The 27,289-nt window shown below is 38.3% G+C and overlaps 3 protein-coding genes across 3 annotated transcripts; 2 read left to right on the top strand and 1 right to left on the bottom strand.

The window, feature by feature from the left end:
• Window positions 1–1,366: 1,366 nt before the first annotated feature.
• Window positions 1,367–12,256, top strand: LOC105930986 (putative helicase mov-10-B.1). The gene is made up of 21 exons (XM_021319956.2): window positions 1,367–1,542; window positions 2,171–2,264; window positions 2,585–2,732; window positions 2,887–3,115; window positions 3,208–3,291; window positions 3,538–3,700; window positions 3,791–3,939; window positions 5,329–5,517; window positions 5,611–5,717; window positions 5,795–5,991; window positions 6,166–6,269; window positions 6,604–6,701; window positions 6,785–6,883; window positions 7,977–8,082; window positions 8,724–8,838; window positions 8,922–9,113; window positions 9,275–9,343; window positions 10,541–10,666; window positions 11,830–11,918; window positions 12,002–12,100; window positions 12,183–12,256. Exons 1-21 carry the CDS (start codon window positions 1,367–1,369, stop codon window positions 12,190–12,192), a joined length of 2,643 nt encoding a protein of 880 aa, XP_021175631.2. The 3' UTR covers window positions 12,193–12,256.
• Window positions 12,257–13,356: 1,100 nt separating this feature from the next.
• LOC105930952 (syntaxin-2) lies at window positions 13,357–21,162 on the top strand. Its single transcript, XM_012869412.3, has 8 exons — window positions 13,357–13,886; window positions 16,290–16,389; window positions 17,536–17,610; window positions 17,947–18,020; window positions 19,008–19,116; window positions 19,572–19,645; window positions 19,762–19,899; window positions 19,999–21,162. Exons 1-8 carry the CDS (start codon window positions 13,836–13,838, stop codon window positions 20,188–20,190), a joined length of 813 nt encoding a protein of 270 aa, XP_012724866.2. The 5' UTR covers window positions 13,357–13,835; the 3' UTR covers window positions 20,191–21,162.
• A 919-nt stretch (window positions 21,163–22,081) lies between these two features.
• Window positions 22,082–24,392, bottom strand: pgam2 (phosphoglycerate mutase 2 (muscle)). Its single transcript, XM_012869410.3, has 3 exons — window positions 23,865–24,392; window positions 23,587–23,767; window positions 22,082–22,485 (listed from the first exon to the last, which is right to left on the bottom strand). Exons 1-3 carry the CDS (start codon window positions 24,279–24,281, stop codon window positions 22,316–22,318), a joined length of 768 nt encoding a protein of 255 aa, XP_012724864.1. The 5' UTR covers window positions 24,282–24,392; the 3' UTR covers window positions 22,082–22,315.
• Between the last annotated feature and the right edge of the window lie 2,897 nt (window positions 24,393–27,289).

The following is a 27,289-nucleotide window of genomic DNA, read 5'->3' as shown; positions in this document are numbered from 1 at the left end:
TGCTGTGAGTAGATGTGAGGCAGATACAACTATATTTATTATTGGGATCTTCATACAGCATGTTGTTAAAATATTCCAGCAAAGTGATCTTGAGAGAAACCAAACCCTTTTTTTGGCAGGTGCAATACAATGTCCATGTTTTCTTTTTTTTCCCCCCTTTTTTTTAAATAGCAAAAAAATCCCCAATTAAAATACAACATAAATGACACTTTCTAGTCTTTGGTTCCTGGTTTGCTCCTTCAATTTTACTGCAATGCTTTCTCCTAAAGCTATGTGGAATTTAAGCTATCATTCTGGCTGTCCTGCTTTGGAAACCTGCTTCCGCAAGTAAGCAGCTCTTTTGTTGTCATGGTTTCCCTCATGGTCGCTGTGGTCAAATAACAACAAAAATGTTAGAATTCCAACCTCAATCAATGTAGAAATGCATAGAAGGTGTGCAACTAATTTAAAACAAGAAAATATATTTATGAAACACCAACCTTCCACTGGAACATTCTAGAATGCTACTATATAAACAATCTACTAAATCTGCAGTTGCTATGATGTTTTTCAAATTTTGGAACGTGCATTTATCTTTATTCACACATTAACAAATCAATCTTGAGCTTCGGCATCAACTGAGGTCTCCGCCAAAACAAACTAATAAGTAAGTAAATTTTTTCTGAGATCCCACTAGACTATATGTTACTTTTTACAAAATTCACATGCAATATTTAATCAACTTTTTAGAGAGTAGCCTATATGTGTTTAAGGCATGTCATATGTGCATATGTAAAAATTTGTTTTTCAGAAATACAGAGGCTTTTTATGTTTTGACATCAGACTTTATTATCAGGGGTCCTTCTTTTGAAACATAAAAGCTCTTTCTCTGTTATCATTTTTGCTTACGTTAAGGACTTTAGGCTAAAAGGCCATAAATTATGTACAGTCGTAACAATTGTGAATGTGACTCCAGACATATTGTTTTGAGACATTCTAAAGAATACAATCACGTTGTCCCCGTTTTAAAAAAATGTCTTAATCAGAGGTTTTTTTTTTTGTTTTTCATTAATTCATTTAGGGGGCACGTTTGTTTTTTACTGTATAAATAAACACTACTATGCTATTCTACAAAAATCAGTTATAAAAAGTAGAAAAGTTACTTTTAACAATTCTGTGCTCAATTACCTGGATTCTCTCTTAACTTTAGAAAAAAGTTTAGAAAAAAAAGGCATAAACATTTTACACATTTCTGTGAAAAGCTGCTGCTTTGGAATTTTCTTACTCTAGAAACTGAAACATTGAATGTTACCAAAACAAAGATGTATGGCTTTAAACTGACTATTTGATTCATTAAAAAATGTTCCCCCTGTTTAAGCAGAATAAAATGGATGAAGATCAAGATCAGCAACTGAGGTGTGCCTCACAGAAAGGAGAGGAGGCCTCCGGTGGCCAGAACCCGGAAATCACATTAACTGAGGAACAGATGGCAACACAGGCCAACCGAAACATTCAGCTTCGTCAAAAGATGGCAAAGCTATTTCAGCAATACAAGAGTAAACGGTAATCAGTTAAAACGTTAGGATTATTTACAACTTAGCTCAACATGTTGTCATGATGTTCAAACATTTATCTAAATGAGCGATGAAGAATTGGTCTGAGACTGTTTTTGTTATAAGGCTCCCACAGAATTGTCCATCAATTGACAGAGTTGTTATCACAATTATTAATATTAACGGTGTTAATAGCGTAAATACCATTGCTTTTACTGTATTAATTAATGCAATAACAAAAATAAGCATTGTTATCAACCTAATAATAATAATAATAATAATAATAATAATAATAATAATAATAAAATAGTTGGCAATCAGTATTTTTATTCATTTATTTATCTTTTAAAGCTTTTCTGTTTAGGCGCCTTATTAATTTATGTAATGAGATGTTTTTTTAAATAATGAATGTCATGTTCACACAAACAAACAAAGAGTCTCAGCATAGCAATTTATTAAATGCTCTTTTTTTGCACTTGTATGTGTTTGCATTTTTCAACCCAATCTTTGCATCCTTTGCTCACCATAGATTTGAGGAGGTCATAAAATTAATACAAAATACACTCAAGAAATTATGTGTGCCTTTGACAGTGCAACCAAAGCATGATGGTCACGTCTTATTTAACTTTCCTTTGCAGGACTGAAGCAATCTTCAAAAAATATCAAGTCAGAGTGACTTCACATCCTTGTGCAATGAAGGAGAAAATTTTTGTCAATGTGACAGGAAAGAAGGTGAGACCAGTTTGAGTCATTCTTTCCAAACATTGAGTGTCTTTAAAGTATTAGCTTAACCCCCCCAACAACTGAATACAATGTAGGTCAATCAAACTACCATATTGAATCTTTTATAGGTTGACAAGCAACCTGCCAATGCCACGCAGGCCATAAATCTAGGCATTTATTGCCATAAGAACGGTGCCATTAACAATCTTTATTGCTGTCTTTAATAGTATACAGATTGTTCTTCATAGATTTCTTTTAAGTTGATGACATGCATTTTCCCGCCACTGACGATGTTGATGGTATTTTGTGAAATGTTCTCTCCAACACAGAAAGTTATGCCGCTCAGCGTGGAAAACTCTGGAGTCAAACGAGTGTATTTCACCTTTCAGAACTTTGATTTTGTGAAAAACGTTTTCACTGTCAGAGACCGCGATGGAGACATCATCAAAACAATCAAAGACCACCCTCTCAGGCCAGGTATGTGAACTTCTGACACAAACTACAGATTCCATATCAGTCAGTCACATACTACAAGTTCCAACTCTGGATTTACAAAGTGTATGAACCCAAATAGAAGAAAGGTCGACCAAATGAAATGGAAAATGTTTTTGTGCTCCTATTCTTGTTCTAGGTGAATCATACAAGATGAAAATTCATTTCTCCTCTGACCACCCTGGCCTCTATGAGCAACTGCTAGTCTTTAAGTTTGAAAGAGGCCATGAACGTTCAGAGACATTCAACATTATGCGCCTCGTGGAGGTCATTTGTCGAACACCTCAGTGCCTCAGTGTAAGGGACCCTCAAGCTGTGTCAGAAATAGCAAAGATGTTGCAGCCTGCAAAGAGGAAACCTCGAATGGGGTAACCAGAGAAATGTTTGGCTGTTTACCATTCCTTTTACATATAGCCCAGCTACTTGCCCAATATGACTTGTTTGTCTTCCATCTCTGCAGTTGTGAGATCCTTCTATCAATGGTGGTGCATCTCAGGAACTACATAATGCCCGACTACATAGCAAAGACTGAAGAATTAGATATGTATGTTCCATTTTTGCTCTAATCCCATTCTTGTTTTGCTTTGTTTTTCGATTTTGTTTGTTCTGTTTCCTCCTCTGAAATGTTTGTACATAAGGTTTATCACATTATATTAATTTTCATATGGGGCACTTATGATTAAGACTTCTGTCTTGTGTAAATCGTTGTTGCTGACCACTTATGATTCTAGACGTAAAATCTAGATATTCTTGATACCGTCACCTTTATTATGTCATTGGGATTTTTCAGGGAGCTGGAGGAAAAGTCACTAAACTGGACAAACTACTCTTGGAGATTCCATTTGCTTCTTCATCTCGAGGAGTACGCGATCACTACAGCTCTTGAGAAATGCAACCGAGATGAAGTGCTTTTGGTCACTCACCAAACTGAAAAAGACATGCTGGTTTTAAGGGTGACACTATCACTGAGACACAGAAGCAACTTCCAACCTCTAAATACCTGATAAACATGAGTTCAAATGTTTTACTTTATTTTGTGTCAGGCAGAAGATGTCCTAAACAAGTCTAATTTTGTCCTGAGTGGATGCAAAGCACTGGTGACGCCATTAAATCAGCAGGGAGAAAATATATCCTACAAAGGATGGATCGATGAAGTGGATGAGGAGCAAATCTACTTGAAATTCCATGAAATGTAAGAACCTAATGACTCTAGCTTTGTCTTTATAACCTTGTCTACACTGAGAATATTAATCCAGCCTCCACCTACGAAAAGTAAAACTAAATTAATAAAATAAATATAAATGATTCCCCAACAGCCAAGTGGGTTTAATTTTTGGTAGCATGTTTAGAATTAACCAATACTAAATAAGGTGTATTTACTATAAGGAGCTGCTAAAAAAATGTTATATCTATTAGTAAGACAGTGCTCATTGATAGCAGCTATCAGTGGATCCATTTGAAAACAGCATTGAAATAGGTCAAAATGCAATTTCAATATTAAAAAAACAGAGGAATCAATTTGTAGTATTTATATTCAGCTCCCTAAACATAAAAATCTTAAAATCCAATATAAGCCTGCAGAAGTCCCCTAACTGTTTTTTTTAAATAACCCAATTGAGAAGTGGTATAAATGTCAATAATTTTATTCAAATAGCAACGTTCAAAGACAAACATTAGAACATGTAGACAGAACAACTACTGTATGAGCAGCTCACAAAACTTACTTTTAGGAAAGACTGCCAAGAAAGCCATTACTAAGAGAAAGCCTTGAGATGTTTAATTTGTTGTTTGCTATGTCTGGGTTAAAGCTAGCAAGTCACCCTAAACACAGTGTCTCTGCTGTGAAGCAAGGTAGTTTTAGCATCATGCTGCCATTTCTTTTTCAGTAGGCACAAAGAAGCTGTTTTTTTTGGAATATGGACATAGCTAAATTCAGGACGTCCCATGGAGGCTGCAACAGACTTGAGACCGGGGTGAAGGTTGACCTTCCTGCAGGATGACAAACCCCCAACATACAATCAGTGCTGTTCAACTCAGTGGTTTAAACCAAAGCATAAACATTTCTATTGGCCCAGGCAGTCTTAAACCTGCAGGACAATGCCCCCTCTGCATACAACTAAAACTGATAATTTCAGAGTTTTAGACCAAAGGATATTCATATTTGTTTTAATAGCCCAGTCCAACTCCAGTCCTAAACCCAATAATAATAATAATAATTGAACTTTATTGATCTCACAATGGAGAAATTCACTTCTGCATCTTAACCCATCCCCTTGGGGAGCAAGGGGATGGGTTAACCACTCGGCCACGACTCCCCTAATCTGGGTTTGAACGCCCACAGATTGTCTCAATTGTTAAAAACGTTAACATCATCCATCATTAGTGAGGTACATGTTGGTCTTTTACATAAAATCCCAATGAATAGTAAATAGTAACTAGTAGTTCTAATGAGTCAATTAGTGGAACATTTCCAGGGATATGAATATGTTTGCAAGACATAGTATATGAGCTCTTTTTTTCTTTCTTTTTGGTTAAGTTCTCTTGTTTGCTCCTAAATCTGCTGCTTTGAATTTAAATTCAGCTTTCCAAAAGATTTCGACAAGGGCGTGAGCTGCAAACTTGTACTTTCTCTCCAACGATTGCCACTGCGAACGCAGCACAGAGCAGCAGCGCTAGTGTACAAGCATAGACTGAGGCATCTGCTCTTCCCTGTTGGACTATGTTCTACACACCATTCATGCCTCACACCCGTGGCTCCAAAATTCATCATGTAAGCACGTATTAAAGTCAACACCACCTCTAGAATCGGTTTGCTTTGCTTGTTGACACTGACGTAACAACAACCGAACCCCCTTATCTCCAGGACACCAATGCTGGAAAACAACCCAGAGCAGCGAAAAGCCATTCAACACATTCTAGCCCGTTCTGCGAAGCCCGCCCCTTACCTGATATTCGGTCCACCTGGCACAGGTACTGTATGAGCTTTTGCTTGCCATGATCAATTTTTGCACTCATTTCACCATGTTTTGCTCTCATCCATGGGCCAGGCAAAACAATAACATTGGTTGAAGTAATCAAGCAGATTGTGAAGACTCAAGACGTGAACATCCTGGTTTGTGCACCTACCAACAGCACAACAGACCACATCTGCGAGAAGATCTTGGAAGAGAACATTGTTCCGGATGAAGTGTTTCGCCTATACTCCCTAAGCTATAAAGTGGAAAAGGTCCCTCAAATTTTGAAGGTCTGGATTCTGCCTGTTTCTATTTTGATCATGCTAACTAAAATGAAAGAGAGTAAATGTTTAGTATTTTAGAGGAAAAAAGTTCATAAAACTCTTTTTGTACATCTGAACAGTATTATATATTTATTTACGTGTACTAAACATCCCAATGTGTGCTTTCTCTTTTAACAATAGACACACTGCAAGATTAATACTGAAACAAACACTTTTGTAATACCGACCAAAGAGGATTTGATGAAGTACAGGATTATGGTCACCACCCTTCTAGCTGCTGGAAGGTATTATATTTTGTAAGAGATGTCAAAATCAATGATATTTTTCCAACCTATGTACTGGTCAAAGTAATTTCAAAACAGGAATCAGCTGGTACAATTATCTCCCAGTCTAATATTTTATTAAAATCAACGCCTTGCATAACATTGAAAGGTCAGTGACTTTATAGTGCATTGTAATAGCATTCGTTCAAAAAGTGGAGTGAAAGAAGCCATCTATGTCTTTCATATGTCGATTACTCATTTGATGGCGGCACGAAACACGATGCTTATCCAAATAACAGTTTATTTAACAATCAACCTTAAATTACTGAATGTAAATATACTTCTTACTTTACAGGCTAGTGACAGGCGGCGTTCCTCCAGGCCATTACAGTTACATCATTGTGGACGAGGCAGGCCAGGCTATAGAACCAGAGTGTTTAGTTCCAATAGCAGGTGAGATTCTGTGACCTTCTTTGCTTAAAATTCCTTACTTAGTGCATATTTTACAAAATGTGCCTTCAATGGATTTCTAACAGGGTTGCTGAAACCAGAAAGGGGCCAGGTTGTTCTGGCTGGAGACCCAAAACAGTTGGGCCCCATCATCATATCAAAGATTGCAGATGGAAATGGCTTGGGTGAGCACAATGCATTCAGAAAGTCACAATGTGTAAAGGTATAAATGCATGATCCAAATATGTTATACAACATGCTGGGCTGTTTTGAAATTAGGTCTTTGTAGATGTTTTGTTGCTCTTTACTGGGTTTATTTATTGATCTACGGTACTTTGGTGCAAGTTTTGTTTGTAAGGAAAAAAAAATACATACATAAATGTGGCATTTTACAAATTCCAAGTTGTCAAATATGGGTAACCAAAGGAAAAACAGATAAATTATTTGAAAATAGCACCAGAACAATAAATAAATTGCATTAGAATGGAATAGCAATATAACATAGCTTTATACGATGTGGTCCTTCAGTGGGGAAATTCTAGTCAAAGCATGCAGATTCACGCAAAGGCACAAATATAAAAACTAAATTAATAAGAATACAAAATTACAGTAAGGGAAAATGCATGATGTATGAAATAAATATACTGAACCAGTAATTAGCATGCTCTAATTAAAAGAAATATGCAACTAAAAAAGGGCCAATTAAAAATAGCACAAAATGGGCATTTATATTTGTACATAAAAAAATAAGAGACTATCCCCCCAAAAAAACTGTGCAAACAAAAGCAGGGATGTGAACACCCATTGAGGTTTAATCTGTTGGGAGCTGTGATTGTTATGAAGCCTAGTAGCTGATGGGAGAAAGGACTTGTGATAATGTTCCTTTGTGCACCTAAGATGCAGTCGTCTGTCACTGAATGAGCTCTCCTATGATACAACAGCTCCATACATGGGGCAAGAGACACGGACCAGCAGTGCTGTTATTTTTCTGAGAGTACTTCTGTCTCCCACCACTTGCACTGGGTCAAGAGGGCATCCTCGGAAAGAGCTGGTGTGCCTGATAAGATAATCTAACCGCTTTCTCTCAGCTGTACATTGACAATGTGGGAATCTAAATAAATGGAAAAGAAACTGAATATTTTAGCCATAAATGCTGCAAAAAATAAAACCTGATCATTTGTATGCTCATTATGCTCCTTTTTATGAGATGTAGTGTGTACTTTCAGAAACTGTGACTTTACATGTTTAAAGTAGAATAAAACTGTTCACTGTTTGCAGGCTTATCCTTACTGGAGAGGCTAATGACGGAAATCAGTCTGTACCAACCACACAAGACAAAAGGCTTCAATAATCGCTTCATGACCAAACTGCTGAGGAACTATAGGTCTGCTTTTTCTGAAGATTTTCTTTGTGTTAGAAATCAGTTCACCTGTTTGCCAACCCGCTCATTACCCTTCCATCACAAACTACTTCCATTTTGAACCTACAAATACACATTTCTGTATCAGCTTGTCACTTTACTTTAGATGTGCTATGGAGATAAATAACCAGAAAAATCCGGAGGTCTTAGACAGTATTTAATTTAATTGTATTGTGAGGACTCTTTTTTTTTTATTCCACACTGTTTCCAATTATCTTTGATTGTAATCCCTATTTGGACCACTTGAATCTTAAGTGATATCACCAAAGATAACTTTGGTGAACCAAAAAAAATTATAACTTTTTATATTTATAAATATTTATGACATTCAAACAACCATGTTTCTTTGGCATAGAAGACAAGCACATTGCAGAAAATTACTTTAAATCAAAATTTGTCAAAGTGGGGTTTGAAATAATCACAAGGAGCGTACGGCTCATTTGGCATAAAATATCCCCCAGCAGATGGCTAAAAAAAGGCAACAAGCAAGTGGCCTAAGAGCGAATTGACCAACAGCGTTTTCACTGTCACTCTGTCCTATAACAAAGCCTTCTTCCCCATTAATGCTGTATAAACCTTTACGCATCTTCTTTCCTTTTTCTTAGATCCCATCCTGCAATTCTCAAAATTCCCAATGAGCTGTTCTATGATGGCGAACTTCTGTCCTGTGTTCACCTTGGGAATTCTTTATACAGTAACTGGGAACCCCTGCCCAGGAAGGTAATTAGGACAAACACAGAATACACTGAGCAACCCTTCATTTCCCTTCACCTGTAACCTCATCTTGTTCCTCTGGGAATCAGGATTTTCCTCTATTGTTCCACGGGGTGGCAGGCATTAAAAAACAGGACCTCAACTGCCCATCTGTTTACAATATTGCTGAGGTGGACGTATTAAAGGAATATTTAAAATCCATAATCAGCTATCGTCACAAAAACGGCCTGAACAAAATCGAACCAAAGGAAATTGGTATAGTCACTCCATACAAAAAACAGGTACGTATTTACTCATAGTCATTTGTTGGATTTTGATTTTTTTTCTTTTATAACTTAAAGCCATAGATGAGGAAAAGTTCAGCTGATTATCGTTCTTGCCATTCAACAATGCTTACTTGAGATTATCTTTGCCCTCACTATCTTGTTTTATGTCCTGACAGGTGGAGAAGATTAAAATGGCCCTTTACACAGACAAGGATCTAATCAAACTTGATCTGGAAAATGTTCTGGTATGACCCTTGTCAGGGATTATTACATTTTAGCAAATACAATATATTGCCAAACGTATTCGCTCACCTGCTCTGACTCACAACTGAGTTTAAGTGACATCCCATTCCTAATTCATAGGGTTCAATATGAGTTTGGTCCACCCTTTGCAGCTAGAACAGCTTAAACCCTTCTGGGAAGGCTGTCCACAAGGTTTAGAAGTATGTTTATGGGATTTTTTTACCATTCTTCCAGAAATACATTTGTGAGGTCACATACTGATGTTGGACGAGAAGGCCTGGTTCTCTGTCTCTGCTCTAATTCATCCCAAAGGTGTTCTATCTGGTTGAGATCAGGACTCTGTGCAGGACAGTCAGGTTTATCCACACTAGACTCTGCCATCCTTGTCTTTATGGACCTTGCTTTGTGCACTGGTGCACAGTCATGTTGGAAAAGGACTGGGCCAGCTCCAGACTGTTTCCACAAAGTTGGGAGCATGGAATTGTCCAAAATGTTTTGGTATGCCGAAGAGTTTAAAGTTCATTTCACTGGAACTAGCCAAACCCAGACTTGTCCATCAGATTTCCAGATGGAGAAGCGTGATTCACCACTCCAGAGAACGTGTCTCTTTACTGCGCTGGAGTCCACTGGCAGCATGCTTTACACCACTGCTTCTGACGCTTTGCATTGCACGTGGTAATGTATGGCTTGCATGCAGCTGCTTGACCATGGAAACCCATTCCATGAAGCTCTCTGTGCTGTTCTTGAGCTAATCTGAAGGCCACATGAAGATTAGAGGTGTGTAGTGACTGACTCTGCAGAAAGTTGGCGACCTCTTCGCACTATGCACTTCAGCATCCGCTGACCCCGCTCTGTCAGTTTCATGGCCTAACACTTCATGGCTGAGTTGCTGTCATTGCCAAATACTTCCATTTTCTTATGATACAGCTGACAGTTGACTGTGGAATATTTAGCAGCGAGGAAATTTCACGACTGGATTTGTTGCACAGGTGGCATCCTATTACAGTCGCTGGAATTTACTGAGCTCCTGAGAACGACCCATTCTTTCACAAAGGTTTGTAAAAACCTGGGTGCTTGGTTTTATACACCTGTGGCCATGGAAGTGATTGGAACACCCAATAATTTGGATGGGTGAGCAAATACTTTTGGCAATATAGTGTATTTGAGATAAACAATCCATTGGTTTATTGTTCCTGCAGGTTGGCACAGTCGAGATCTTTCAGGGTAAAGAGTATGACGTGATATTGGTATCCACGGTGCGCAGCAATCCCAGACTGACCACACGTCAACAACACTTCAGCTTGGGCTTTGTGAAAAGCGAGAAGGTGAGAAATATCCGGTTGCTCTTGGATTTGCACTTTTGGCACTTTTTTTTCCCCATTCAAATGAATAGCATAAAAACACTCATTGTCAGAATGGTGGTTGCAAATTTCATGCAGTGCCCTCAAATTTTACTGGCATCTCTGGTAAAGATAAGGAAAAACCCTATATTTGTCGTTCATTGTAACAGCATAATTTAACTTAGAAATTTATTTGATGCAATATGTAAACCTTTTCAATACTTTGTATATTCAATTTAACTTTGAAAATACTGGACTTTATATAAAAAGAATACCCTGGTTGGTTCCATGTTAAGCAGTTATTTTGGATAGGATGCATGTGATTATTTTCTGAAATCTTCCACAAGATATATCTTAATAGAGGACATTTATTTATTTATTCATTTTAAATTTTAAGCCAATTGAGACCATTTTTTACACAGATGCTAACCTTAGAGGCCTCTTTAAATAGTAAAAAGATTTTATTTATTTTTTTTTCATTGTAGCAGCATTGTCTCAAAATTAAAAAAAATAATAGAAAGGTCTATCGTTTAATCCGGGGTAAAAGTCCCACGAGCTGATCTCCTCTACAGCTACTCTAAAATAAATGTTGGAATGAAGGATTTTTTCCTGTTTCAATTTTAGATTTGTAAGACTGTCAATTAATTTTTCATTAGTCTCTGATTTATCGTTTTCCTCAGGTAGAAATATGAATTGACAAAAAAAAAAAGTCTTTACCTGTCTTCAAACTGAATAAGACTGGAAAGCCTGCTAGTCAACTAAGATATGTGCAGAATTTCATATGTCACGCCACAAAAAGATATGTATACCCAAATGGTCCCATTTTTACCCATTTTCAGTCAGAGTAATAAATTAATATATTTAAAAAACTGCAACTTTGACAAACAAGGTTGGACAATGATCTGCGTCTGTCTTTGATGCACGTCGAGGAAGACGGAAAGGGAGGTAAAGCAAATCTCCCATGCTTAACTACTAGAAGAAAACTGGCATTTTCTGGTTTGAGAATATACTGCTCTGATTAAAGATTTATTTATTTGAAGGCCTTTTAGACAGCTTCATCATTGGGCTGCTAATATATGTGGGAGCCACTGCATGCAATCCCAATCTACCCCAATGCTTTAATTTTAACGGAAACTGAATCTCCTCAGAGATTCAATGTGGCAATGACCCGAGCCAGAAACCTCCTGGTTGTGGTGGGAGACCCCAGAGTCCTGGAATTGGATCCAGTGTGGAACAAGTATGGGTCTGAATTTTCATCTGATAATTCCAGTAAGCAAAGATCAGTCTGACATATCTCATATACTATCTTTTCTCCCTTAGATTTATCCATTACTGTTCAAAAGAAGGAGCATATCGTGGCATCACACTTTCTGATTTGGGGGAAGAGATAAAGGTCACTGGCCCTTCACCAAGCTCCTGGTAAATAGCAGTTCTAGATTCACACACCGTATTGTATACTGTTGTCTGCAAGCTCATTTGATAATAAATGTTTGTGTTACAGCCCACAGTAGGAAGTGACACCACAGGCTCCATTCAGCTGGAGGAATCAGAAGCATTTAACGTGAAAATAAATTTTATCAAAAGCATATTTTAGCATTTAATTTTTGCCTAACGTCAAACAACAATGTTCACCATCTGCTTTTCGGTGTACATTTGACATGTGCCTGCAAGAGGTGTCACTTTGCACCATTCAGACATAGCAGCAGATCACACCACTTTTGGCTTGGAAACAAAAACATTATGACATTATGATCTGTTGTCATGGAGGCTTTCTCACCCCATCTAACGATGAGCTTTTTACCCCCCATTAAAACCTCCTTGCTGTGTGTGCTGGCAATCCTCATCAAGCCTGTTGTTTCAGTTGTTTTAAACTTTAGTAGCTAGGACAGTAGATATTTTTCATATGGCTTGTTCTCCACCTTTTATTGAGTCTGAATATGAGCCATGTCAAATGCACATTCAAAGTGGCAAAGGGGTGTATTTATTACCAGCTGAAAGGTTAATCAATGTGAAAGTGAAAGTTGCAAATTTTAGAATATGGAATGGCTTATTTTTTTTTATTATTTTTTTTTGGGGGGGGGGCTGCCAATAAGGGCATCACCAGTGATAATTGAAAATAATTGTTGGTGGAATATTCTTTAACCTTTATTATTATTATTATTATTATTATTATTATTATTATTATTATTATTAGTAGTAGTAGTAGTAGTAGTAGTAGTATCATTATTATTAGTATCATTATTATTATTATTATCTAATGTTAAATATCTTTTATCGTCATTGGAAACAGTTGTAAACAAGTGGGCGGCCTTTTAACGGAGTTTTACGGAGAAACCGCCCAGGGACCTTTGTCGTTATCATCCAGCAAGAGTGGCAAACATCCTCCTAAGCATGTCTCTGATATATAAAATCAGTAGTACTGTGCGATAAATAATTAATAAAATCAATCACGTGTCTGCATAACATGGTTATCTGCCTCCGTTGAAAACGCAATTTTCTCTTTATTTAATGGGGGAAACTCCTCTTCCATATCTTGGTCTTCCACCGGTTGAGCGTTAACGAACGCACCCTTTACCTCCAGTCATCTTATTGGTCAAACGGTCTCTCTTTGAAAAAGTGTTTCCAAGCTGACCAATCCCGGGACGAGAACCCCTTTTAACGGAAGATACAGTAGACCTTGATGGTTATGTGACTTTATTTGTCTAAACTCTCCCAAGAAATGTAATGTTTAGCTATAAACATTTCTAAATATGCTTTTGTTTTTATAAGCTGTCAGTGTTTGTATGTGTCGCCATAGTTTCAGGACAGGTGGGTGACGCGCTCTTTGTTTGCTCGGTTGGACGGGAACGCGCCTGCGTGCCCACGCCCTTTATCTCAGGTGCGTTCGGTGACCTCATCTCCCAGAGGACAAACAGACTGCAGGTGAAGAAGACGTATCGTAAATACCTAGTGGTGTAGTATTTAGCATTTCCGTTGCTGACTTAAAGCAACCTATTATACGGTTTTGCAAAGTTTTAGCAGACAGTAGAAGCTTAGTTTAGTGCGTAGCAGCAGTTCGCTGTGGCGAAACGTTCTTTTATTTTTGCATAAACATTAAAGCAGCGTAATACTTTTCCACTCGCTTTTTTTCTCACTCTCGGAGCAAACGGAGACTATGAGCATTTCAACCGAGAAAGCAGACGACATGGCGGATTTTTTTAAAACGGTAAGTTTGCAGAACTTGGCTTCAAAACGTTGAAACCAGAAGTTGTGGCCATAGCTACTCTGCATTCACTGTTCATTATGTCAATGGCCTAAAAGCAACATGTGCCCAAAACAGACTTCTTTACATAAGAAATACGGCATACCATTAGTTATTTTGAAATATTGTCTCCATATTTGTTTTTCTTTTTCTTTTACTTTTACATCCAGGGTTATCTATTGTGTGCTGTTGAGCAAAAGCATTTGAAAAATCTCCTATCACTTTGGCAATGCAATATAAGCCCCTGTAGTTCTGTAGGAACAGTTGTTATTTTGATCTGATAACAGCTTCCTCCTGCCGCATGTTGAAGAGCCTTTTGGGCAATGATCTTAACCCCAAGTTGCCCACTGAGCTTCATGTCAGTGTAGTAATGTGTCCGTTAGTTAGTGCGACAAGGTGAACGTGGCTGTAGTTTAGAGCGCTTTGAGTCGTTGGTATGACTCTAAAGACGCTCAACAAGTTCTCTTTACTAATAAATCTAGAGTATAATTCCATAACGTTTTGTTTGCAAAATTCCATAAAAGATGAGGTACAGTTTCATGAATGACAATGCCAGGGATCAATTTTCTTTAAAATTGAGTTTCCTGAGGAAATGTTTGACTGGGTAAAATGTTTTTGTCAAAGTTATGCAGTTGTAAAGCTGTACTCTGAATAAACTGAGTCCAATTAATGATGATGTGGCTTTGCTTCAGTTCAGGAAAAAAAAAAAAAACATCACATGCAGCTTCATTATGTCTCTTATTTCATGAAGAAAAACTGATTTTTCAACATCAGTCAAAAGAGTGTCTATCTGACAGGAGACTTTTTTTATGTAGTGATGCAGAGCCAGCAAAGAAGATGGAGCGGGAGATCGACAGGCGGATTGGTGCTGCGTATGCTGTGAAGCGGGCGCTGTACCGATTCGTTGTGGTGAAGAGAGAGCTGAGCCAAAAGGCGAAGGTCTCGATTTACCGGTCGATCTACGTTCCTACCCTCATCTATGGTCACGAACTTTGGGTCATGACCAAAAGAACGAGATCCCGGATACAAGCGGCTGAAATGAGTTTTCTCCGTAGTGTGTCTGGGCTCTCCCTTAGAGATAGGGTGAGGAGCTCAGTCATCCGGGGAGGACTCAGAGTAGAGCCGCTGCTCCTCCACGTCGAGAGGAGCCAGTTGAGGTGGCTCGGGTAAATGGTTAGGATGCCTCCTGGACGCCTCCCTGGTGAGGTGTTCCGGGCACGTCCCACCCGGAGGAGGCCCAGGGGAAGACCCAGGGGAAGACCCAGGACACGCTGGAGGGACTATGTTTCTCGGCTGGCCTGGGAACGCCTTGGGATTCCTCCTGAGGAGCTGGCCCAAGTGGCCAGTCCGGACGTCCGGGCCTCCCTACTGAAGCTGCTACCCCCGCAACCCAACCCCGGATAAGTGGAAGAGGATAAATGGATGGATGGATAATGGGGGAGCTTAGTAAAAATGTTCCATATTTAATTACAAGTGTGTACATGTGTTATATAACCTGTTCCCTCCACTAGAGATGTGGAAACATTCAAGTCTCATGCTGAATAACACCCATTCATGTTGCCAAAGGTACATTTAACTTCCTTTGCTTCTCAAAGCAAGTAAAAATTAAATTAAACTTGTTAGTTTGATATATTTAACTCATTACATTTAAAGTGCATGTACCTGCAGTACAGTCCATGCTATTATTATTATCGCCATTATTCCACTTCAACAAAGTATGGAAAAAAAATAGCTGGCAGAAAGAAAGAAGTTGTTCTGTAAACAAAAGAATGAGTTCAAAGTTCATGCAATGCCTCTGGCAGATGACATCACTGTTTAAGGTAATAAAAGAATAATGTAATGCTTTGTTTTCTGACTGGCAAACATTAACAAACCAATCAAATATAAAACTTCACAGAGGAATAGAAACAAATTAATACTGGTTAAAGTTATGAAGATTGTCCATTATCATTGACTGTTTGCTTATGTTCTGCTATTTACAGCAGGGTTCTCACCAGCACATTTCAGCGTAATGGACTGTCACAGTGAAAGTTGTCAAAGTTATGTTGAAAGAAAATTCTGGTGACGACCCTGTACAACATTACCTGTCAAGTCTTTGGGAGGCATTAGTGCCAAATTAGGGTTCAAATGGGTCACACTGATCCCCTGGCAACTTCAGTATTTTTAAGTCTTTCTTGCAAACTGTTAAAAGTTGCTAAAAATTACCACTTACCAGAACAAATAAGGCAAGTTCATTTGCATTGCACCATTTGTGAGGGGGGTAATTCAGAATGTTTCACAGGAAAAATGAGGAATAGAAATGAGAACATCCTCAAACCAGCTATTTTGCAAGCTGCAAGTAGACTAATGTTGGTGTTTTGTGTGTAGGTGGGCGAGGTGAGAAGCCTCATTGAAAAAATCTCCAGCCAAGCAGAGGAAATGGAAAGAAGACACAGCTGCATCCTCTCCTCGTCAAACAGCAGCAAGGGTAAGGCTTTCCGCAATAATAAGTAAAACTTTGAAATTGTGTAGCAACATGATTTTCTCATTGTTTTACCGATATTTTTAGAGATGTTAAGTTCTTAAAGAGACACAAAAAAGACAACAGAAACACGAGAAGCCTAACAGCCTTTGACAAACTGAGCTTTATTTACAGAAGGGCCGCTTTGGGATGTTTCTAAATTCTTCCTTACCTTGGGTACATTTTACTTAAATAGACTGCTCTTTTATGTTGTAGTACAACGTAACTGATAACTACATGAAGCGAAAAGTTAGCTAAGTTTATTTCTTTGTTATAGACCAGGGGTCACCAACCCTGTGCCAATGGGCACCAGGTAGTTTCCAAGGACCACATGTGGTGCCCACAATCTATTCCAAAAATAGCAGAACCAGCCAGCGAGCTGCATCCAAACTTTAGTTCTATTCTGTTGCTTTTGCCTTATAATGACATTTGCATTTTTATACATTTAAAAATTATAATATTTAAAACAGAAACATTCAAAATATGTTTAAAGGAGCAATAAGTAAGAAATATAAAGTAAAATTTACCAAAATTATTCTCATTTGTTACTCGAGATGGAAGTTACATTTCGTATTGGCAATCGGTCCTCTCCATCAAATGTCTAGTCAGGTTTTTCTCCTTTCACACCTGAGGATATGAAGAGAAAATACTTTAATGCAGCGTGTAGCCCATGTTTACTTCCTGGTTCCTGAGCCAATCATATTAGAGTTCCCTGGGTTGCCAAAACAGAGTGCAGCATTTGGTATTTTAACAGCCTGCAAACATGTAAAGCCTTGGAAAAACATGACAAACATGTTTGTGCAAGAACCTACTGTGGGTGAATCATCTTCACTTGTCATCTTAAATTTTGCTGAGCTACGTCATCATCTCTCTTGACTTGGCAAGCTATGCAACACTCTCTAGGTAGGGGCTATGTGTTTTGTGTGTTGTTCCAATGTGTTATTACTTATTGCTGGTTTAATTTTTATAAAGTTAAGGTCAACTCCGACTCCTCTATGATACAGTACCATTAAAGTAGTTCTCCATTTCAAAAACAAGTTGGTGACCTACAGAACATGCTGAAACACCAAACCTCTACTTCTCTAAAGCAAATATGTTCCATTTGTGTTTTAGGAAGCAAGGATGAACTTGACCTGCTCAACAACGAGACCAGAAAGAACGCTAACTTGGTCCGAGCCAAGTTAAAATGTAGGTGTTACAAAATGGCCAAATGGCCTTTCTGTAGTAACCTGTTGAATATTGTTGCGTATTTTTGATGTGTCTCTGTGGTTGATCATTTGCGACAGATGCAGCTTTTCTAAACATTAGACTTGCTTAAATACTGGGAGTAAAGTCAGGGTGTAATTTGACTAGCAAATGAGTAGAACAGGAAATGCAGTATATCACAGTCTACTACAGCTCATGATTGTGCAATCATTAAAAAAGCTCTGCTCTGCTATGTAAATTGGTAAAAGCGAACTCAACAGTAGACATAAGTTATATATAAAGATCGTATCTGCCCTTGTTCTGTCATTAATGTTTCAGTAATGGAGGAGAACTATCCATCAGATGACAACAGAACTAATAACTCAGTAATCCATCGAATTCGAAGGAATCAGGTTAGTACACAATAATTCAATATTCTTCATACGCCATATTACTTTTGTATTAATGTTTTACATATTCATCCTTGTTTTAAGCCAAACATGCCAGGACTGTTTGTTGGTGATAAAGCTCAAACTAACAAAACACACAGTTCCAGTTAAAATCCCAGCAGGGATTAGCAAACTCCACATTTGTGTTAGTGACGGTAGAACAAAAACAGCCAGTTAGTTTAGTAAACATCAACAAACACCTGCCTGAAGGTGCGTTCAGATTGAACGCGAATGGTGCCACAATGTCGGCACTTATGCTTGCTGTCGCTCACCTGACATTGTTGCTAGCCATTCGCACAGCAGGCAGCAAGCCAGAAATACAGCAGTATAATGGTGTTATCTAGAAATGCTTTCACTTCAGTCTCCTCACTCACTCTTCTCCAGGCTCGGCCCGTTCTGGACTTTTCTTCCATGTTGAATGAAAACAGCCTAGTCTCTGCTGCGGTCCTTCACCCCTCGCCGCAGCCACATCCAGTTCCTGATTGGCTGTTGTGGTGCGACAAGACACAAAAGTTCAGATTTTTCAAATCCAACTGTCGCTTCGCATCCATCGCAGGTTTTGTGTCTCTCTGGCTTCGCTTTAATCACCAAAATCTCACCCTTTGCGTCTCTAGAACTGCCTCTGTGGCCTCACATAGTGTTGCTTTGCATCACATAGCTCCTGTGTTGCACCTGTGCAGAGTTATATCAAGTAAATCTGTCGCTCAGCTGGCCACATTTGCATTCAGTCTGAATGCACCTTTACTTGAAAGGGAATGTGTTATTGTGTTGCTAAAATACATCTAATAGCAGTTTTATGGTGAATAAAACTCACGTTTAGAAAATATTAAATATGCATTATACCTGGTTACGATTGTAATTGCATGTGATCAATCTTAATTTATCCTTGTACTGGTCCTTCGGTTAACTTCAACATCCAACAAACTAGTTTTATTGATTTCCTTTTGCCAGCACTCCCATTTGACTCGCTGGTTTTCTGAAGTCATGAAGAATCACCATAAGGTCCAGATTTCCTTCAGAGAGAAATGCAAGGCTCAAATTCGGAGACAGCTAGAGATCGGTGAGTAGCTATTGCAATAGTAATTGCTTTTTCAATAACTGTTTCAATGCTTTACATTGAAAACAGACTGAAACTGAAGTCAGATTCTTTTTGTTTACACAAATTCGAACAATGGAACTGATTCTGTACAAGAAAAAAATATTTTTAGTACTGCATGTACCCATAATAAGGCATCTGTAGCACCAATCAACATATTACAGCAGTGTATAATATTATTTTTTAGCCTAAGTGAGGCTTAATGTAATGCAGTAATCATGCCATTCTGTGGCGCACGTCCAGATGTTATGTGATGTACACCTATGCAAAATGTCATTTTCAGCTTTTTGTCACAATGATCTGGTCGCGCTGTATCAAATATGTTATTTTATGTCTGAATTTCTAATTTGTCTTTACTTCATATGCTGGTCTGACGTCTTTTAGATTCCAAGTGCTAACTTTTTATTTGTCTCTCGTAGTGGATAAAGTCACAACAGATGGCGAGCTGGAGGATATGCTGCAACGTGAAAATCTTGCCATCTTCATATCTAATGTTGGTAAAAAGTCTGACTGGGGCTTTATAAGTACCAGATCTATTGCCAATTGGATCTTTAAATATTTGTTTAAAGTCTATTTTAATAACAAAAAAATTCCCATTTTCCCCCAAAGATCCAGTCTGATGCCCACTTATCAAGTCGGGCTCTCACAGAGATTGAAAGACGTCATCAGGACATCATCAGCCTTGAATACACCATAAAAGAGCTACATGAGATATTTACAGACACAGCCATGCTGCTGGAAATTCAGGTAATATTTCTGCCCCATGTTTAGATGTTTAAAGAGGACCCGATTAAAAATTTATGAGATGACTCATGTTATTTTTTCTTTTCTCTTTACTTCCACCAGGGGGAGTTAATCAACAATATTGAAAAGAATGTCACCAGTGCTGGCGAATATGTCGATGTATCAAAGGAAGAAACCAATAAGGCTCTCTTATATAAGAAGAATCCTTATAAGATTGCATCTCTCCCAAGGTTCTTCAAGCCCTTTAGGAGACAATCCAGTGACAAAACCGCTGCTGAAGAGAACTCTTCCTAAGATTGCATCAAACATTCCTGATCTGTGTCAAACATATCAGACCGTTGGAAATTGATTTCTTATCCAATTTATATAGTCTCTCATTTACTATATTTCATTTTTTTTTTAAACTGAGTGAAAATTTCAAACTTGTGTAAAAATAACTTATGACCACAAATGCATAAGAAACCTTGCTTTTCAATGCAATGTTTTATGTCAAGAATTTAGATGTCATACAGGAAAAATGTGGTGAATTTCCTTGTATCGGTTTAACACCCCAGATGGAGACAGTCATTTCATACTTTCTCAGTCAGTAGGTGGCACTGTATCGCTATTATAAAGGTGGCCTGTAACTTGTCCAAAACGTGTACTTTGATAATGTGCCTCTGTTCAAAGAGGTTCAAACTGTATTCAACACAAAGTCAAATATTTATTGTGTGTATACTGTTGGTTCAAAATGAATGTTGTGTGAAGTTCCTAAACTTTGTATGTTGTGTTGCCTCCTCAGAAAATGTGGAGTCTGCTGATATGACTGATTAATGTAAGGTCATTTTATTTTTATTTTTTTTACTTTCTTAATTGCCGTACTTAAATAAAATCTGACCAAATCTGCTCAAACACAAAAGTAATGTTTGTAGATTATGTTAAATATTATTGCTGGTTTAGTCAACGTGTACATTTTTTTTAGATCTCCAAAATTCTGGGTATGAATGGATATTTTGGTATACACAATTTGCTTAGTTAATATTCCTCTTAGTTTTATTTTGTCCAGATTTCATGTAATCCTTTACTCTTATTTTTTTTAATTATATGCATAAATGACGCAACAGTTTTTGATGCATTCACAAACCAAAAAAGATTTCAATTCCAATGTATTTAATAAACAGGCAGAAACATGTTTTTTTTTTTTGTTTGTTTTTTTTGACTTGCTGATCAATGGAAAATTTGCCTATTTCAATTGCTGGTGGATCAGCTGATGAATCACTTGGTATTTGGATGTCAAAAGATGTTTTTGCTTTCAAACAATATGTGTACCACGTATAGAGCTGTATCTGTAAACACAATTGGAGATTGTGACCTTTGTGAACATGCAGTATGAAATGGGATTGGATTTAATTTGATGCTCCACTGAGAGTAATGGGAAGCTAGCGTGGCTGTAAATGTCTTTTCATGGTTGAAAGTATTTTATTTATGCCTTAAACTAACTGTAAAATGTAAGAAACCCATGCTTATTGAGGATTATATTTTATTGGCTGAACTATGCCATGCATGACACTTCTTTATTGCTTATTAATAAACAAAGAAGGGGGTTGTGAGATGTTAATCCTAAAATAAATGCTTTAGGAGACTATTTTAAGAGTTTTGTTTTAAACAGGAGAATTGACATAAGAGCATCACACTATTATTTTCACTACTGATTCTTATTCTTGTAATTTTAGGTAGAACATACCTAAAGGTAACTCGTTCAATGGCATTGCTGTAATTTTCTGCAGCACCTTTTTTAAATGTGCAGAGGTAACTCAACAATAAAAGAGTGATGCCACAGATATCTGAACTTCTTTTGGGTTTTCACCACATGGGCCATATGTCTTAAAAGTTATTGATGATTTTGTTTCCACCTTTCCCACATTGATCTGATAGGAGTTGGAAATAAACAAGCTGCCACCTGCATTGTAGGAATACTGCCAGGATGAACCTATTGACTTTTCTCTCAGACTGCATTTCACATCCACCTCCTCCCTTGCGCTACCTCAGGATAAAATTTCACAGCACTTCTGTGCTTTGCTGAAACCACTGATTTACAGATGGCTAAGGAGGCGTGGGGATCTATAGAAGAAAAGGTCACTGTGTGTGTATGTGAAGGGGACAAAAAAGAAAAGATGTGCGAGGATTTGAAGAAAGAAGGCAGACATACAAACGTGACTTATTTATTGGATGTGCCAGAGTGGTGAACCCTACAAACTAGGGCTTGACCACAATTTAAAAGGGCTGAGCAATGTGGTTGTGTTAATGTGGGGGCCAGGCCCTTCTCCCAAAGAACCTTTAACCATTTCCCCAATTTGGAATGGAATATGAGGAAATCCTGGAAGAATTAAGGGGTGAAAAGTCTCATTTTCTGCCTCTTCATGGAGCCTTCAAAGCAGGCTTACTTCTTGGCTTTGCCCTGAGCAGCGACAGCCTCCATGGCCTTCTTCACGGTTTCCTCATCACCGAGGAAAGACATGGGCTTGACAGGCTTCAGGTCTGCATCCAGTTCGTACACGATTGGGATTCCTGTCGGAAGGTTCAGCTCCATAATGGCAGCATCAGACATACCTGGAAAAAAACAACGCAAACAAACAAATATATGAAGGAGAAATAGTACTGTCAGTGTCCAAAATTGGAGTGGGTCGTTGGACTGCCAAAAGGCCACAATGAAATAAATGACTTAAATAAGATATCAATAATCAGATGTTAATAAATCAATCTATCAATAATTTGTAAATATGTAGTTTCAATAATTTTACTTTTTAAATGTTAAAGTTAAATCTGAAGTCAGTATATGCTGAATTAGTTATTAATGTCAGATATTTAGTTCTTTTGAAGGTGGAGTCCACAGAACGTGGTCATTGTTGCTCATCAAATTCCCTTCAACACTGGATTGGTTTAAACTGCGCAGGAAGTCTACATCAGACCAATTAAACTGACTAACGTAACCTTACCCCCACGGTCTGACTTTAACATTATGACAGACTCATTCACCAAGGGAAAATAAAATAATTAAACCAATTTTGAATTAAATTTAGATGATTTTTATGATACAACGCCACATCCAAATCTTTATATTTTAAAAGATCTATGTATTGGCTTCTTGTTTAAATTAATGACTGAATTAGTGCTACATTAATGTAACTGTTTACTTATTCATTCAATTATGGCACTTTTGGACCTCCATATATTTTTAGGTTTTATCCTAATAACATTGACCAATCTGTATAATATGATTGAATTTGACTTTGTAAAGTGCCTCGAGATGACATGTTTCATTAATTGGCGCTATATAAATAAAATTGAATTGAATATTTTTATATAACAAGCTTTATCTGTTTTTTTCCACCTTTTGTCTGACCACTCCTCTATTATGCCCAGTGAATGTAACTCCCTTTTTCATCCCTGACCACCGCTTAAAAATGTCCAACCTTTCACCATAAAGGTCGTGACTGTAATGAGAACCAAGCTCATGACCCTCTACCCTGCACTCCAGTGTGAGAGTCTTTGCGTGCTATTTATAAGCAGTGGAATCAAAAGCTCAGTATCCCAAGGCCTTGTATGCAAATCCAGCCATAGTTGAACTGTTTTTTTTTCTGCAAACAATTTTAGAGTTTTAGCATTTGCCATAAAAACAAGCCACGTCCACTTGCAAGCTGCAAAACTCACCCTCTAGGTGCTTGACGATGCCACGGAGGCTGTTTCCATGGGCAGCGATAATAACATTCTTCCCCGCTTTGATTTGTGGAGCAATAACCTCGTTCCAGAAAGGCAAGGCACGGGCGATGGTGTCCTTCAGGGACTCGCATGTCGGCAGCTCACCAGGCTTCAGGTCCTTGTAACGCCGAGACTGGAAGTAAGACAAAACAGGAGCAGATTGTTACAGCTCACGTTAAACCCTGAAGATCTGTGAGGAGCTACATGTTGATTAAGTTTATGTGTCTCACCTCACTGATGATTTTGTGGTAAGGGTGATCCTTATCCATGGGTGGGGGTGGGATGTCAAAAGAGCGACGCCAGATCTTCACCTGTTCCTCACCGTGCTTTTCGGCAGTCTCTGCCTTGTTGAGTCCGGTGAGGCCGCCGTAGTGGCGCTCGTTCAGGCGCCAGGTGCGGATCACGGGCAGCCACATCTGGTCGGTGCCCTCCATGATGGTCCAGAGGGTCTTGATGGCGCGTTTCAGCACGGAGGTGTAGCACACGTCAAACTTCATGCCTGCCTCTTTGATAGCATGGGCTCCTCGCTTGGCCTCTTCCATTCCCTTCTCGCTGAGGTCGGCGTCGAACCAGCCACAGAATCGGTTCTCCTGGTTCCAGGAGCTCTCTCCATGGCGGACAATAACTAAACGGTGGACAGCAGTCATTATTAATGTTTTTTTTTCCCCTCAGGTCTAAACCAGACACAGAGCTGACAGCCCTTCTAAGTTGCTCTCTCACACACACTGGCTAGCCAACAGTGAGCCCTGACCAGCATACCAAAACCTTTTTATAGCTGACCGGCCCCTCAGCATTCCACCTGTAAGACCCTACTAGCCTCTGATGGACACGCAAGGCAGGCCAATAGACCCAGACCTCCCGTGTAATCATGGGAAGGGCTGGGAAGGCCAGAGGTCAGGAATAAACCAAAATAGCAACATGACTTTTAAAATGAGATCTGTGCAACAAAAGTGTAAAGAGCAGACGGTACGCTGCGCATAGTTGCCTCATCCTAAGATGAATGACTGCAAAGCTAATACTAAAAACGTGTTTTTCCTCTGAACAGTCCACAGTTAGTGGCTGCTACATTTGCTGAAGAGTTATTTATTGTTTTAGAAGAGAGCAGGGATCGTCTGGCTGCAACACATGAGCAGCAGAAATGTTTGAAGACAACTGTTGCCTAACAGCTGAATTCGCACCTATTCATACATTTTACTTAGTGTGAGTATAGGAGACGATGTCAGCTTGCACAAGAAATCACCAGATAGTCTTTGGTTTAGTAGAACTTATTTGTTCACAACGCTAACAAAGTTACCCCCCCCCCCCCCCAGGTCTGGATGAGAAATGAAAGAGAAAACAGTGTATGGAGAACATTTTCAGATTTGATTCCCTGTCCCATAGTCTTTGTGTTGTTACTGTCAGATCACTAATTCCGTGTCAATCTTCCATCCCTTCATCTATCCCGTTTGTGTTTGTTTGGTCATCAAACCATCCTCCCATCATTTTGTTAAGTATTCAGCCAACAATCCACCTATTTGTTTGCCAATCCTCCACCTGACTGACGATCTGCATATGCATTCATCCATCTATCTTTCCATCGTCCTCTTGTTTGCCATCCATCTATCTGTCCATGATCCACTTGTCTACAATAAGTCAAATACTCCATTGAGCAGGACTTTATGGAAGATGGGTCTGAAAAAAAGCCATTACTTAGGGTTAAAAATGAGAAGACATGTTTTCAGTTGCCAAAAAGGCACGTGGGCGACTCTCCAAATGTATGGAACTCCACCAAGGAAAATGCTATTTGTGACACAAACCAAACACATCCCATCACTTTAAGAACATTATCCTAAAAGTGACACGTGGTGGTTGCTATGGGGGAGGTTTTCAGCATCAGGTACTGGGAAACTTGTCTGAGATTAGGACGTAGGGACACCTTGCAGTAGTACAATCTTCCGAAGCATACTGATGAAGCAACACTTGAGTGGCTTAAGGGGAAATATTTAAATGTGGTGGAGTGACCTAGTCAAAGCCCAGACCTCAATCCAACTGAGAATCTGTGGTTAGACTTATAGAGAGCTGTTCACATTGAGGAATAAGTAAAAATCCCAGTGGCAAGATGTGGCAAGCTCGAGACTTCTCCAAAGCGACTTGTAGCTGGAACTGACGGAGAAGGTGACCTCCACAAAATGCTGACTTATCGGCGGTGACCAGTTATACATGCTGACTTTTTTGTTTGTTTGTTATTTTGTCCCATTTTTCGTTTGTTGTACAATAATAAATCTAATATTCTGGCATGTTCTCTAAATGAGATGGGGCAAACTTTTAAACAATTCATTTTCATTCCAGGTTGTGGGGCAACAAAACCAGAAAATGCTGAGGTGATTGAATGTAATATAATTTAATCAATCCATTCGTGATACAGCTTTCCAGTCAGATAAGTATGTAGAAATCTTTATCTAAAGATTTTGTACAGATCCTGAGTTGCATCGTATATTCCTTGGCAGATTGTACATCTGGTTTTTAGTGTTGTCTCTCATTATAACCACCAGGGGTTGATCTTGTACAACATTACCAAGTGTTGTTTTTGCACATATCATTCCTTCCAGATTGAACCTGTTACTATATAAGACAATATAATAATTTAAAAACTGTTTTAATTTGGTAAAACATTGGCAGTAAAATAGTATCATATTTAATCAAAAATGACTTTTTAATTCTTCACCCTAATATAAAAGCATAGCCAAAACATTTATTTTACTCCTCTGTGTTCTTGTGTTGCATTGGACAAATGCAAGTGCATACAGTATTATCCTGGAATGACAAGAAGCTAAATATTCTGCTGCATCTTTGTATGAAATTTCATGCCAGGAAATAGGAACGCTCGGAAACTCCCAGAACTGAGATAATGGAGGTTGCTTGAAAACCGAGCCACACAATCCAAAAGCTGAAATGTGAAGCAAAGTGCCCTGTCATCTTACAAAGAAATTATGATTCACAGGAAAGGCAGGGCTCCAAAAAAAGAACGTTAATGGAATTCTAGGAGTAATGCCAACCTGCATCATGTGACCTTGACATTGGTGTACAGGAAGAACTGGCAAGGAGGATGCTGCATTGAAGAACATCTCTCATTAGCCTTGCATTGCTGTGGTTATATATTTTTAAGGACAATGTATGATATATTTTGGTAAACCTGAGCAACTGTATTAACCAGTTTCAGTAGTTAGGGTTTTTGTCTCAAGTTGTAATGAAAAATAAAGCTTTTATACTCATCTTGTTAAAGTACAGATTCATGTTTGAATTTTAGTGTACCATCACAATTTTATTGTTGACGAATCAAAGTTGTAATTATGATTTTAAATGTATTTAGTGGCTGATAATTATGCATTATAAAAAAAGTAAAAATTAAAAAACATTAATATTTGCACTGTTGCACCCTTTAAACTAAACCATGTTTTTTCAGTTAGCTGCGCCATCTCTTTCATTCAGTTGTTTTAGGTTTCCCTCAGTGGTTTTTATAATTATTCTTTTCTTCTTAAGGCCTGCATCTCAATATGCACCCACTGAAGTTATTTTCTTCTGTATATATACTGTGTATGTATATATATATATATATATATATATATATATATATATATATATATACACATGTTATATCATGTGTTATATAGAAAAT

This window comes from Fundulus heteroclitus, chromosome 8, assembly GCF_011125445.2.
Source record: "Fundulus heteroclitus isolate FHET01 chromosome 8, MU-UCD_Fhet_4.1, whole genome shotgun sequence".
Classification (NCBI taxonomy): domain Eukaryota; kingdom Metazoa; phylum Chordata; class Actinopteri; order Cyprinodontiformes; family Fundulidae; genus Fundulus; species Fundulus heteroclitus.
The sequence above is the reverse complement of the archived record's forward strand: the minus strand, read 5'-3'. Positions and strand labels throughout refer to the sequence as shown.